The 14,249-nt window shown below is 40.5% G+C and overlaps 1 protein-coding gene across 4 annotated transcripts; it reads right to left on the bottom strand.

Moving 5' to 3' along the window:
• Positions 1 to 30: 30 nt before the first annotated feature.
• Positions 31 to 14,228, bottom strand: hnrnpul1 (heterogeneous nuclear ribonucleoprotein U-like 1). Of its 4 annotated transcripts, XM_040129883.1 has the most exons (17): positions 14,210 to 14,228; positions 13,947 to 14,045; positions 13,180 to 13,445; positions 12,391 to 12,651; positions 9,762 to 9,975; positions 9,561 to 9,634; positions 8,182 to 8,321; positions 7,540 to 7,639; positions 7,310 to 7,422; positions 6,756 to 7,022; positions 6,293 to 6,415; positions 6,074 to 6,202; positions 3,233 to 3,401; positions 2,198 to 2,461; positions 1,758 to 1,903; positions 1,442 to 1,657; positions 31 to 941 (listed from the first exon to the last, which is right to left on the bottom strand). In XM_040129883.1, the coding sequence occupies exons 3-17, from the start codon at positions 13,409 to 13,411 to the stop codon at positions 825 to 827; spliced, it is 2,565 nt and encodes an 854-aa protein (XP_039985817.1). In that variant the 5' UTR covers positions 13,412 to 13,445; positions 13,947 to 14,045; positions 14,210 to 14,228; the 3' UTR covers positions 31 to 824. The 4 variants fall into 4 exon arrangements, with proteins under 4 accessions (XP_039985817.1, XP_039985820.1, XP_039985818.1 ...); XM_040129886.1 differs by having other exon boundaries at positions 1,442 to 1,654; positions 13,947 to 14,222; XM_040129884.1 differs by lacking the exon at positions 14,210 to 14,228 and having other exon boundaries at positions 13,860 to 13,947.
• Positions 14,229 to 14,249: the final 21 nt, after the last annotated feature.

The raw sequence follows: 14,249 nt of genomic DNA, 5'->3' as shown, positions 1-14,249 counted from the left end.
AAAAAAAAAGCATATTAACATCTACAGGCGTATACAATTGCATTTATTGTATAAAGACAAGAAGACAACTTGGGTAACTGGTCAAAGTCAGATTTTCATCTTCAGGTAGAAAAAAATGGGTTTGACAGAACAGGATTTAACTACTGGACTCAATGAAGAGCTATCACAAAGTGATAAAACTGCACATACAACTACTAAACAAGAGTGGCAAAATATTTTTCTCAATCAAAGACTGGGTTAACGTTTAAATACTACAGTATTAACACCTATAAAAAATGTCCCATTATGTAGGAATTCTACCGGAGTAAATAAAATGTTCTCATTCGGTAACTGAAAAACAAAAAGCAAGACAAAGGAGAGAGTCATGAAGGTAAAAAGCATGCATTTTGTTCTTTAAGCTTCTCAAAACACGCAAAATTATTCAGGCTTTGCTGTATTTTTCCTGCCCTGTCATGTTTTCACGCTATGCATCCTAGAAATATACAATTACCTCTTCAACCTGTAGGAAATGTGGAGTTTGCAGTTCAACAGACATCCACGTTCAATGCATAATAGATAACATTCATTAAATCTTTTGATACCTATCATCTACCACCTCACAGTCACTGCTTAGATAAGACTTCATTCAGTAAAAAAATGAAAAGACATCAAACTGTATACAGTTTATGTGTACACTGATTGGAGAGGAATGAAGGATACTGTGTTAAACCAGACAAAGACAGTTATGTTTGGTGACGTAATGTGGAACTGTACAAAATCGATTTGCTGCAGAGGTCAGAGGTGTTTAGGACAATAGTAGATGCAGGTACAGATGTAGGGCAAAGCTACTGGGAACCAGAAGACGAGCCCTGGCTGCCCTGTCCAGGGTAGCTGCCATACTGGCTGTAGTACTGGTTCCACTGGTTCTGGTTCTGGTAGTACTGCTGCCACTGCTGAGCATACTGGATGGAAGAAACAGAAAGCACACACACAGCAGTGAGAGCATGTTCACTTTTTTTTTTTGGTTCCAAACTGTCCCTGCATTTTTATAGCAGTTCATTTTCAGCAAAAGGAATTTAAATCGGAATGGAGCAGTGGTTTTTCAAAAAAGGCTATGAACATTTTGATTAACATTTCTACTGTGAAAACTAAAGAACATGATTTATTGTAACTGCCCCTTAATTGATACTGACCAAAACCGGGTGGGGGAATGAGTGATGAGTGGTCGATCAAGGCATTAATTGCTGTCTGGCCTTGCGTCTTTTTTAGCACAAACTGGCAGGTTTGGCTCACTCTCACTCTCCATAGTGTTATCAAGCCAATTGGGGGTACTAGTGACCTAGCCTAGCACAAGGCGACACTCTGACAGCCCCATCTCTCAATCCCCAACATCCCATTTTGGTTGATTGTCAAATGTTTGTAACAGGCAGGAACAGGCAGTATTTCATTACTCTTCAACTACCTGCTGATATTGCTGGTTGTAGCTCTGTTGCTGCTGTTGCGGCTGCTGCTGCTGCTGCTGTTGTGGCTGTTGCTGGTGGTGGTTGTACGTCTGTCCAGTGGTAGGTGTCTGGCTGTAGCTCTGGCTGTATCCTGGGTACTGGCTGTAGCTGCTGTAGTAATTCTGGTTGTAGCTGCCTTGGTTGTACCCTTGATTGTAGCCCTGGTTGTAGCCCTGCTGGTGAAGCAAGTGGTGCAGCAGAAGAGATTATTATTAAAATTTGTTTTTTCATTTTATCATTTCACACATTTTATTTCATAAAAGTCACGCTGAGTACCTGGTTGTATCCTCCCTTGTAAGGGGCCGGGCGATTATAGCTTCCTCCCGACTGCTGGTTGCGGTTATATCCGCTGCGTGCATCAGAGCCTCCGTCACGGTAGCTGTTGCCCCAGCGATTCTGGCTATAGCTGCCACGATTGTAGCCTGCCGAATAAATTAAAAATCATCATACAAAAGCAATATACATAGCTCACTGTACACCGACACACAAGCCCCAGTTTGTGCCTCTCATTCAAATCCGAGCTAAGCACGTGGCAGTCTTTTTATAACAGCCTTAAGTGTTGTTAAACAAACTTCTCTGTTTTTGAAAAAACATCACTGACTCATCTTACTGAAAAAAGGGTTTTTAGCCATGTGACTCAGATGTAACCAACATGCTACTACAGTGTTGAGTGATCAAGAATACAATGCATGAGGTATGCCGGCTGCCCCGCTCACCTCCTCTGTACCCGCTGCCGCCATCTCCGCTGCGATTCTGGTATCCACCGCGGGACCCATCGCGGTTATCATACCGCTGGAAGCTACCACCGCCGCGGCCGCGGAACCCGACCTGCCTGTTGTCGAAGCGTTTTTCAGGGGGCGGGCCAGCCTTGCGACCCTCCTCATTGTACTGCTTTAAAAGCTTTTCAGCCTCATCTCGCTGCAGCTCAGCGAACGCCACCGCCTCCAGAAAGTCGCAATCCTCAGGGAGAGTAAAGTTGGCTTGGAGAATAACAGAGGTGACCACAGGAGGAGGAGGAGAGAGACAGCCCATCCAGCAAGAGACGGATGGAGGGACAGAGAGAAAGAGAGAGAGAGAGGGGTAGGGGTTGTAGTGAAGACCAGAGCAGCCACACCACCGGAAAACAAAATGAAAAATAATTACTACCATACAGAGGCGGTGGAAATCATAGAGAAACTAAGAGCAGATAGATGAAAGCAGAGGGCAGGGTAAAGGGAACAAACATTACCTCCAGTGGAACATGGAGGAAACATTTGTTCAAGCAGACACAGGGGAGGGAGGAGACTTCAGTAGAGGTGGGGAGGGGGACAAAAAGGACAACTAGAAGTTTGGTGAGAAGAGGAAACAGCACTGCAAACCAAGGACAGCTGATGTAATGCTATTACAAATTAACTTCCAACAACCTGAGCATGTGACTGCTTGTAAGTTTTGCCATTTGGAAATATCCTTTTCAGGGAAGCCAATTGTGCAATATTAGCTCTACTATTACATGACCTCAACAAGGCCCAAGTCTCAGTTTGCAGTGCATTAGAAGTAAGCTGAATGGCAAGTGGCAGATAGAGGGCAAAAATAAGGAAGAATCAAATTCATATGGACTGTTTAAAAAAATGTCCAGGTCTGATATCTGGCCAAAGTCTATGATAGGGGAAGGGGGGTAGGGGGCATCTTCCAAGTTTGATTTTAGAGACAACACATAGAAAAAGTAAAAAGTAGATCTGGTGTTTTATTTGTTGTTTCCACAGCATTCCTACCTTTCATTTCTAAAACAGCATGATCGGGCACATCCTTCCCCTGCTCATTGGTTTGCTTTAATGTTCGTTCTTTTAAATCCTCGTCCGTGGGACAAATTACAATAGCCTTGCGTTGAAAACCTTCAAAAGGACGCATTTTTCGTCTCCTTGCTGATCCATATACATTTGTCTAGCAATGGTGACAAGAAAGAAGTAGAAGCTTGTTTGTTATTGTTTACTTGTAATGGCTTTCCACTGGAAGGAAGCTGGAACCCTGCAATAATGAAGTGAGAGAGGTTTGGCTTGGATGTCAGTCTACGTTTTTACTCAAGTACTAATGGCCTCTCGTCACTCCCCAGACTTACCTCACAGTCTGTGCATCAACGTACCCAGTGACTGCTGATGAATGGTAATTATGGACACAGAGGGACCCCAAAAATATCCAAACTGACTACACTGTACATATGCTCAGTTACCTAATGAAATTTAGACATGAGTTCTGATCAATAAATAATAAAAACCGATATTTAAATAGCGGTTATGTTGTTTATCCCAGTATCTCTTCAAGCAGTGATAATTTGCTGCATTGTAAATATGCTTTCAAAATGTTGTAGAGTTATTACTTGATTCTACTGTGGGCAATTGCTGATTTAGGAAGTGTGCATTTTGTCCAAAGGCTACACCACAAACTATAACCCAAGCTATCATGCCCTTGCAGAACAGAACAAACAGCGTAAATGCAAAGTTAGGATGATACAACATGCATGTTTTCCAAATGTGTCCTGCAGTATCTATACGTCACCATTACTCTTTGACAATTCTTTGCACATTATCTTAGTAAGGAAAATATAAATGTATATATGGTAAATACAAAAAAAAAATAAAAATTAAAAAAAAAATTAAAAAAACACAGACAAACTTCATCTGCCATTAACTGTCATGGGCTCATAAATAAAGGTGTGCGCATGATTCTTATTGGTTACACGTTGAAATTAAGAAAATATAGTTTCTGTTTATCTTGCCATGACATATTTGATTTAGTCAACTTAATAATAACCATTCTGGAGCATTATGAAAACTGGGAATGTTAAAAGTGAATCATTAAACCATGCAGTAGGTGATGCGTCATCGTGTTAGACAAACTTCCTCCATTAAAAAAAAAAAAGGCACGAAGTGGAATTTACGCATAAAATCCAACATCTTGTATCACTACTGTTACTTGTAAGGATATTGTAAACACTATACACGGTCACTAACCCATGTATACTGGCACGCAGCAGGTCAAAACTTTCCTTAAAAAACAAAACAAAACAAAACAAAAAAAACTGATAAATGGATTCAAAACATTTTCTTCAAAAACATCTGTGGGTGTTTTAAATCTACAACTGCTTCCACTTAAGAACTCTATCTTAATAAAAAACCTTTTATTAGGTCAATTTACAGCTTATATTCAGAATTCAAACTGCTACAGACACAAAGTGAGCATCATGCTGCGTCATGTTATTTAAACAGAGGATGTGCTGTCATCAGCGGTTACACTGACTTTACCACTCAACAGCAAAGCTTCTGAATAGGCAAACAACTCAAAAATACCGGCTGCAATCAAACAATCTCCCTGTTCATTCAACAGTAACCAGCTGTTTCTACACTCACCAACATGACACTACAACACTGTTCATTGTGTTCATGTTCGGTTCGACATTAATGTCAATGTCACACTCATATTTATATGAAAACAACATTGGAATAATCAGTAAACAGGATTTTAAATTATTTTTTTACAAGTATCGTGGTATTGGAACAGTTTCACTAACTTAGTAACTGTGATTTGATGGTTTAACAATAAGCTTTTACACGTCTTTGTTACTGGGGACAAAGCTTTGAGAGATAACTTGTTTACCTTGTTTAATACCTTAAATGTATACTAAAATGATAAAGAACTTTGAAAAATATTGCATGCATCTGATTCCTAATGTTGTACCCTACTGCTGTCTTCCATACACCAACATTTCCATGAAAAAAATCTACAAATCCACCACATCCTGCTGACAATTCTTGATTTTAACATAAAATTCTCTTTCTGAGCTGCCCAATTTGCAGTAAAACTTTGTTATGTCACAATCAATCTGATACACTTATCTACAAAAAAAAATAAATGCTACATCAAAAACTTGCTATTCGGACGGGTCCCCCAACACTTACCTCGACTTACCTCATCTTCATACGAACTCTAGTCCCATTCAAGACAACAACAGACAGATATAACTTACCTGCAAATACTCACAATGTCCACTGAAAACCAACAGTCCACCACCAGACCCACCTACCTTTTTTCACATTTGCCGAGCACAAGGATCTGAAAATCTAAAAGCTGTTAGTCATTACTTACCTTCAGGGTCAATTTATTAAAAAACACACTCAAAAGTTCCATGTATCTCACTTAAAAATAGCTTTTAAAAAAGCTATCAACTCTGTCTTATTAAATTAGCAACAGAAGGTGTTTTTCTTACTCACCAGTCAGAGCTTACTTGTTTCTCAACATCTTTACATAGTCATGGTTTACTTGTACATTGTTGAAATTCACAAGACAAACAATACTGTATTATGACAAGAGATAGCAAGTGCAAATATACCGAGGGATGAAAACATGAAATATTCTGTCACTTATGAGAGCCATTAATCATTTTCTTTAACAATGCATGACAAGCAAGTGACAAGAGGGTGATCAATGCTTCTTCTACTCTATAATACACAGAGCCACCCTGAAAGATAAATAAATAGTCCATTAGAGAGAGTGAGCATCAGGGCACATTGACTGACTGTGGCGAGAATCAGGGCAGAGTGTGGGTGGGAGGGCAGTACCTGGTCCAGGATGTAGTTGCGTCTCTTGCGGGCAGCGATCTCGATCAGCCTGTTCAGACACTGGGTGGCCTGCTGTATCAGAATGTCCCAGCGCCCAGCGTAGTTCCTCTGGCGACGCAGGCCCATCACCTGCAGGACAAACAGTCAGATGAGAAAATGATGGACTGCAAAACTGTTTGTGTCCTTTTTCTTTATTTGGGGGTGGTGGCCCTAACCAACCTTCATCTTGTCCATGATGGCATTTGTGCCTAGGATGTTGTACTTCTTCTCAGGGTTAGTCTCTGCATGTTTTATGGCCCAAGTAGTCTTTCCACATGCAGGCAGGCCAACCATCATCAAGATCTGAAACAAGTTAAAGAAAACAGGGTAATTCTGCACCACTTTTTACTTCACAAGTCCAGTTCCTATTAAAATCAATCTAAAATGTATTCCTTCTCTTTGAATTAATCTAAATGTATTTCCTAAGATCAGGTTACTAAGATGTATTCCAATTAACGTTTAGGTATTTTTCTATTCATCAGAGTTCTAATGACATTCACTATGATTATCTTAATGAAAAAATTAAAACCAAACTGAAAAAGGGGTAAATAAGTACCTCACTTTTGCGCTGCTTGTGTCAATCACAATTCAATACGTGGGCAAAAATGTCACACACTGTTCTTTTATTTCAGCATTCTCCTACCTCGCATTCTGATTTGCTGGCAGGTCCCTTGGTGCCTCTGATCTTGTCCTCCATCCCTAGATTGTGGATGTAGGTGTATCCCTCTGGTGGGGGGAAGTAAGGCTCCCGCTTCTGCCCAAAGTTGAATTCAACAGCACAATTCTTCACCAGCACATGAGGGAACAAGGCACGGCCTGCCAACGCCTCCTTGGTTGTCCGGAAAGCCACACCCAACCACACTCCATTCTTAGAAAAGCCCATCTCCACCTCATCGCCACTGTCAAAGTCCTAAAATTCCAGTCATGAGGCAGAAAAAGCATCATGAGATTAACTTGTTAATACTGTACTGTCAACTACATGCACACAAAACAAGAATTATGAGAAGTGATCACCATAAATATTTGTTAAAACCACAAAATCAAATATGAATTAATCAAATTGATTTCAATTTTACTTAACTGTATTTCAACTTAAGAGTATGATGTGTTAAAAAAAAAAAAAAAAAATCCATATTATCCTTACATGACGCTATTAAAAGAAGATTAAGTAATTGAATAACTGCTGCCACAACTTACAATGTAACAGCCGATTACATCGTTTTCACCAAACTTCTCGCCAAAGTTTGCAAACTTGCAGTCAGATGATTTCTTTCCTGTTCCTCCATATCCAAAGGAAAAGGGCTCCTCACCTAAAACATGACAGAATTAAATGCTTTGTTTCTATTCAAGACCATAGTTCTCTGTTACTGCACAGATTCATCCATGCCAAACATCATCTTGATTGTTTGGACAGTTTCCCCTCTCACCAAGCTGAGTGCTGCAGTGGTTGAGGGACCATCCAATTCTGACCACATGGGGATCTGGCTCACCACTGGGCAGGTGCTTCACAGGAATTTCCTCATTGATCTGAAGAATGGGAGACAAACCAGGTCAAAACAAGCCTAGAGATGACTCTCAGGAAATACTTCGCGCTATAAAAAAGGAACAAGTCATACCACTAGAAGGTAGCTGACAAACTTTGATTCAGTTGTGTTTTTTTGACAGGTAAAATTTCCTAAATTGTGTAAAAAGAACAGGGTGTTAAGATTGAGTTCATGTTCATGCCTATACTGTTTGAAAACCTTCCCCGCCATGTTAGTTTCCAATAGCCCCCATAATATGGGTGGGGCTGACATCAGTTTTAAGGCCAAAAGAGTAATGAAACACTTAAATGTAAAGATACGGTATGTTAACAGGAGAATTAAGAAGCTGCTCATTCACAGTTTCAAAAATAACAACAACATAGAGCCTGTGTCATGCATTTATTTACAGCTACACAGTGTTTCACTAGATGAAATTCTCTAGCTCTGTCAGAAAAGTTAGCGCAGCCATTTTATTGGTTGTATGTGTGAAGCCTACATCTGTCTAGTTTTGCCACTAGAGGAAGATATTCATTCTGTGAATATTACCTTCATCTCAAAACACACACGACCCTGGGTGACACCATGTGTAGCTCGTGCTCCGGCCCACAGGTAAGCAAAGCCTTCGATGGTCAATGGATAACCACTGTAGCGATCTCGGGACACTTTGAAGTGCAGGTCACAGTTGTCTGAGAAGAGGCCAAAACAGATTTTAAATGTATGTGTTAGCGAAAACTGGCAGTGCAGATTAGGGCCGTGACATCAATTCAACAAATTACCTTGTTCAAAAGATTGTGGTGTTTTTACAACTTCAGGTTAGAGGATTGTGATGTTTATTGCAACTTCAGCAACATTTGCTGCCTTAAGTCTCATAGCTTCGACACACAGCTCCAGTCTGCAAACGAATTTCTCTCTGCCCGTCTGTGCCTGTAGCCGTCAGGGTTGATAGGCTATAATTCGTGACGTATAAACAATAAGATAGTCCTGGGGCAGGACATCGCTCAAGACCACAGAGTGGTGACTACACAGCGAGAGGGGGCTGCATCAGAGTGCATTTTTAAGTTAATCTATTTTATCGGCAATTGGAGAAAAATGCCGATAAGAGTAAAAATGCTGAATATCGGATCCGATAATTGACCCCTACTACAGATGTAGCATTTTAAATTCAAAACATGAAATAAACATCCATTGCTATAGTCTAAACTGTGCGACTGTATGAGGCAAGTGGTTAAAGTTAAAGTGTCACTTGAACGAGCTTTGGCATTAAAATGCTTTTGTGTTAAAATCATTGCTTGCAGTGCCCAACCTGCAGCTTCTCTGGATCAATTTTTTGGGGACTCCTCGGTCTTTGGCATACACCTCTGTGCAATGCTTTTGGCATACTAACATGTTACTCTAAAATGTACCAACACAATCAGCAGAGATATCTTTAGGGGAGACATCTTGCAAGGCACTAGGAGTAGTGTTAAAGGTTTTGGAGCATGCTGGGGTAAAAGCATCTAACACTGTCTGCAGCTGTTGTTTAGGAGTTGTGAGACGGAGTCCATTCCTGAGTTCTTACTATCATTGCAGGTTGTACACAACCCAGGGCTTGCCTGAATGCAAAACACTGCGGTCAGGTTATTCACCAACTAAACAGAGCTGATGGTCAGTGACTGGCTTTCAGTTTGTGCACCACCACAGACAAGAAGCACTGCAGATGTTGGCAAAGTTTAGGTCGTAGCTGAAAGTACCTGATAGTGATGGACCTGACCTCTGGAGAAATGTTACTATTGTAGGATAACATTAATAACTGAATTGGAATCTAAAGAACTAAACTGAAATTAAATAGAGATAGAGAACTGGGGCAGCAATTCATAACAGCCGTGAATACATTTTTCACAAGTTATCTGTACTTGGGCAGAGATCTATTATATCCTCTTACTTACATGTATCAATTGTAACAAGAGAGTCATCTATGTTCTCTTCCTCATCTTCAGCAGGGGGTTGTGGTGTGCGGGATCTGTACAACATCAGGAGAGTATGAAGTTAACAGCTTTTACGGCCACTTTCATTGACTGACATGCATTTCACTTATTCCGCTACGGGTGTATTGTACTGCAAAATATCATAATTTCTGATGAGCATACCTCTTGTCCTCACGGTGCTCATAATAGCCGTAGCCCCTGTTCTCTTCATATGGTCTCTTACGACTATAGTGTCCACCCCTATCAGCTTCCACTTTGACTTGCTCAGTTTGACCTGCACCATCTTGTTCGTGCTGCTGTTCTGTCTCTGGAATATCTTGCTGTCTTTCTCCAGCAGCCTCAGGGTCATCTTCCACTTTGACTTCCACTTTGACTTCTAAAATGATAAATGAACAATTACAGTGAGTTACATGTTTAGTATTACAACAGTGCAATCAAATGTAATCAAAAAGAAAATATCTGCAATAAATTCAAATTTTGTGATGTCAATGTAGCAGAGAGATGTTTCTAATATTCTGTTATGTCTTTACCTTGGGCTTACAGAACATGAACAAGACCCCTAACTACAGTTGAATGTAGACTTCTCCAAAAGCATCATCAAAAAATTTGATCATATACGCCTCCTAATTTATCAATTACAAAGCTGTTGTATGGCATCGCATTCCCTTAGATTGTGCAATTTTACCTAATAAATTGGGAAAATTAAGTTCTTGCAATTCACAGATTTTGCTGACACCATATCAGAATTAACACACTGACCTAAAACAAGAGACCATCTTGCGATGGGATGACACCAGCCACAATGTCGGTCAGCATCGTGGCATCTGACCCATGAGTAATCAGTAGTTATTCCTACATTACTACACGAGTACTCAGAAGTCATTACTACATTTTTACATGAATACTCAGTGCGCACGGGTCAGACCACACCCTTCTTCTAACTCGGCCTTCGTATCTTGCATGGTTGTGTGAGACATATAAACACCTGCCAAAGTACTCAAATCCACCTCTGTGGTAGTTCCCCCTACGGGAGGTGTCGCCAGGAACACATTTTGCCATGATGAAACACGGATAGAAAGACACACAAAACACACATGGTGCAAACAATACCAGCCACGCTGTCGTGGCTAGAAAAGAGTGTCTGTGCGTGAATTAAAAGTAAAATAAATAAATAGATAAACATCTTAAGGATGGAGCACCCTGATAGCCAAACGGTTACAGTGCATACCACATAACTGCAACATCCCGTTTGATCCAGCTGGGGACATTTATATCTATTATATTTATTTCCTCTTGTTTCTTCACTATCAACTGCCCAACAGTGAAAATGTTTTTGTTTTTTTTGGCCGGGTTGTGTTTCTGGTTTATTTCCTTTTTTACATCACACTGCTCTTACCTCTGTGCATTTCCATGATGAATCATGGCAGTCTTGCTTAAGTTGTGACATAATATGAGCACGTATGATTTCTTCTTCCCTGCCTTTTTTGGTGCATTGCTGCACATCTTGGCGTGCTACCGCCAACTGTCGATCAGTGGAATAGAGTGCCACCATTGGTAGGACTGTGTATCATGTCACCCATGCACACATATGCATCCTGGTGTGCATGCATGAGAAACAGAACAGGGACCCACTTCAGTGTTAATTTTGGCAGCTGGTTTTGGTTGAGTTTTAGTCTTAAGTCTTTTGATGAAAATGTGTATTAGTATTAGTATTAGTCAAGTTTTAAACATTTTATTTTTGGCAGTTTTATTTGACAAAAACATTTTAGCCTAGTTTTCACCAGTGACATGTTTTGTTGTCATACATTTTCATTACTTTTTCCTTTATCCAGGTAGCATTTCTAAACTGTCTGTTTGAACAGAACTGCTCGCTCTGATCTAATCTAGTACAGTTGTTGTTGCTAACCTGGCAGTACTGCAGCTACCTGCGCTGTTCCCTGCAGAGCAGTGAGTCATTCAGAAGCTGGATTCATTCACTTGTTTAATAAAACACTGTTCATGTTCTAGGTTTATTTTCATCGAGACACTAGATGGTTGGATAACACCAAGATCAAGGTCAAGCACCTTAATCATCTTCCGAACAACAGATGATTTGGGCACTGGAGGAAACCTTTTACTAAAGAAGAGCTACAGTGTGTGATTCTACAGATGCAGATTGTTGAGTAAGACTTTGCATAACATTATTGATTAGTTTTTATCCGTTGAAGAAACATGTAATGTAAAAATAATTCGTCAACAGATATCTTTCGTCATAATGAAATCAACGCTGACCCACTCACATTCTGAACTCTAATGTGGTGTGTCACTTGAAGTCCGACAGACCCTCACAGGTATTTTCAGACAGGAGAAAAGAGTGAAAACAAGTGTACAGGTAGTTGTTGTGAAAGTTGTTTGAATTAGAAGGACTTAAAGTCAACTCCAACGTAACTCTATCAGGTGACAGTACTAACCATTGAGTCATGTGACACCCTTGAATTACCATGGGTTTGACCATTAAAAAAATATATACATATCAGTAAAGCTTTGCAGTGTATGATGAGTTTTTCTCTCTCAACTTTATTTTTATCTTCACTATCCTACTAGTGGTGAATATTTCACCACTAGTGAAATATTCACTAGTGCTGAATATTTCATGGGGTAACCATCATATTAAACCATCTTATTTTGTATAATCACGGAAAGTCAAAAGTGAAATTAGTGAAATTTGCAATTTAAAAATCCAAAAAATGCACCTGTAGGCAAAACACTTTGTCTACAGGGCATCATATTGCATGTTCAGCTGAAAAATCACCTTGTTTGTTCTCAACGTTCTCCTCTGGCTCCAGCACAGGCTTGGTCTGTTCCTCAGACATCATTTCAGATTTGTGTAGATCGACATCTGCTGTGAAGTCAGGCATGCTATGACCCGAATCTGAAGTTGGTTGACTTTCGTAAGGCTCGCCATCTGCCTCCTCTTCCTCATAGTAACCACCTGAATCTCTACCTTCATCTTCCTCTTCAGGGACATCACCTTCACCATCCCCATCATCATCACCGTAATCCTCAGATGCCTCTGCAAATGAAAAAGGGAGATTCAAAACTTTTAGTTCTCACTCAAGCGCATTACAACATGAACATATATACTCAATGCACTCTTGTGGAGCTTGTATGATTTTCACACTTTCTTCCCTTTACCTTCTCGTCTGCAAGTGCATTTTGACCTATTCAAGTGAAATACATAGAAGGGGCAATCCTGCAAAATACCAGCGAAGGGCCCAGTTCACAGGTCAGAAACTAAGGATTGTATGAGATGGGTTTTTAAAAAGTGGTTATTAAATAAACTTTGTCAAACAAGAATTTAGAACTAAAATATCGATCCGTTGCAGGTTAGTGTGTATATAAAGAGTGCAAATACCTTAAAATCACGGATAAAAAAAACAGGGCCTGTCATTGATGTCATAAAGCTTAATTCGTGAGTTATATAGATCTGAAGACAAGGGACTCTTTCGTTTTAATATTACGCATATTATCAGAGCCAATGTCTGATGGGAGAGAAAAATATCTATTTTAAAAAAAAACAAACAGAATCAACAAAGCGTACCTTGTTGCGCTTGGGCATCCTCTCCATCTTCGTTTTCTTCGGTGTCTCGATAGTCCTGGCACTGCTCATCCTCCTGCTCCCCTGGCTCTGAGGCATCCGCCTGAGCCTCAGCCTCCAGAGCGGCTTTCAGCCTCTCCACCAGGTCTGCCTTCAGGCCTCTGGTGTCCAGGCCGCGGCGCTGGAGCTCCTCTTTCAATTCGTTCACTTTCAGTTTCTTCACGTCAACACTCATTGTGTTTCAGATGTTTCTTGTCTTTATTTATTTGCTAAAACAAAATGAGAAGTAGAAAGTGCTCAATTACAGCCAATAACACTGTGTCCTGCTAACTTTCAAATCTATATCTGTTGCGCGGCAGTCTGAGCCAAACAGGCTACCTTAGCTAGTTAGCAGCGATGGATGGATATGGCCGGATTATACCTTGTTCCTCTGTAGATTTATGAACCATGTAATCCCAGTTTTATAACCAACACTTGCCTATATAACTGTTTGCGATATTAAACTACCGCTAGAATATTTGCTGTGTTTGTTATTTGCTTCATGTTGTCGCTACGTGGCTAACGCTGCTAACCTTCTTAGCCTAACATTCGCTAACCTCCCGCCAACCGACGCAGGACAAGTAACTTTTAACAATGAGAATATGCAAGAATCAATCGCTACTCTGTCTTCGCATGGACCTTACGTAGTCAGTGCATTGTTCGCTCAGTTTGTAACACAGTTATGATGCAAAGTAAGATTATAAAAAGGTTTAAATAACGTTAAGGCCTACCTCCTCTCACGCTAGTTGCGCTGGTCAGCAGTGATAGAAGATCGAAAGGGTTCCTACCGCCCTCCAGCGTCGAAAGCTCAAACCGGACGTTGACAAAAGCTGCGCGCACACACACACACACACACACGTTCATTTGCGGCTCCTACTGCGATTTTACATCAACAGTGGGAAACACGTAAATGTTTCCAGCGAGCAAGTATTGCTAGGTTATGTTTGGACGGCAAAACGTGAGGGAAAACCGACACATTACCCTCGCTGGTTACCTGTTATGCACTCGGAACACTCCAACGTATGAAGTGATGT

Source organism: Xiphias gladius, chromosome 7 (genome assembly GCF_016859285.1).
Source record: "Xiphias gladius isolate SHS-SW01 ecotype Sanya breed wild chromosome 7, ASM1685928v1, whole genome shotgun sequence".
Lineage (NCBI taxonomy): Eukaryota > Metazoa > Chordata > Actinopteri > Istiophoriformes > Xiphiidae > Xiphias > Xiphias gladius.
The sequence above is the reverse complement of the archived record's forward strand: the minus strand, read 5'-3'. Positions and strand labels throughout refer to the sequence as shown.

What these genes read in the sequence shown, in the direction of transcription:
- hnrnpul1 (XM_040129883.1), bottom strand. Translation starts at nt 13,411, where the DNA reads ATGAGTGTTGACGTGAAGAAACTGAAAGTGAACGAATTGAAAGAGGAG. An exon ending in GAGCACCGTGAGGACAAGAG is followed by an intron (nt 9,635 to 9,761) that starts GTATGCTCATCA and finishes GATGTTGTACAG; the next exon opens with ATCCCGCACACCACAACCCC. An exon ending in TGCTGTTTTAGAAATGAAAG is followed by an intron (nt 2,462 to 3,232) that starts GTAGGAATGCTG and finishes TTATTCTCCAAG; the next exon opens with CCAACTTTACTCTCCCTGAG.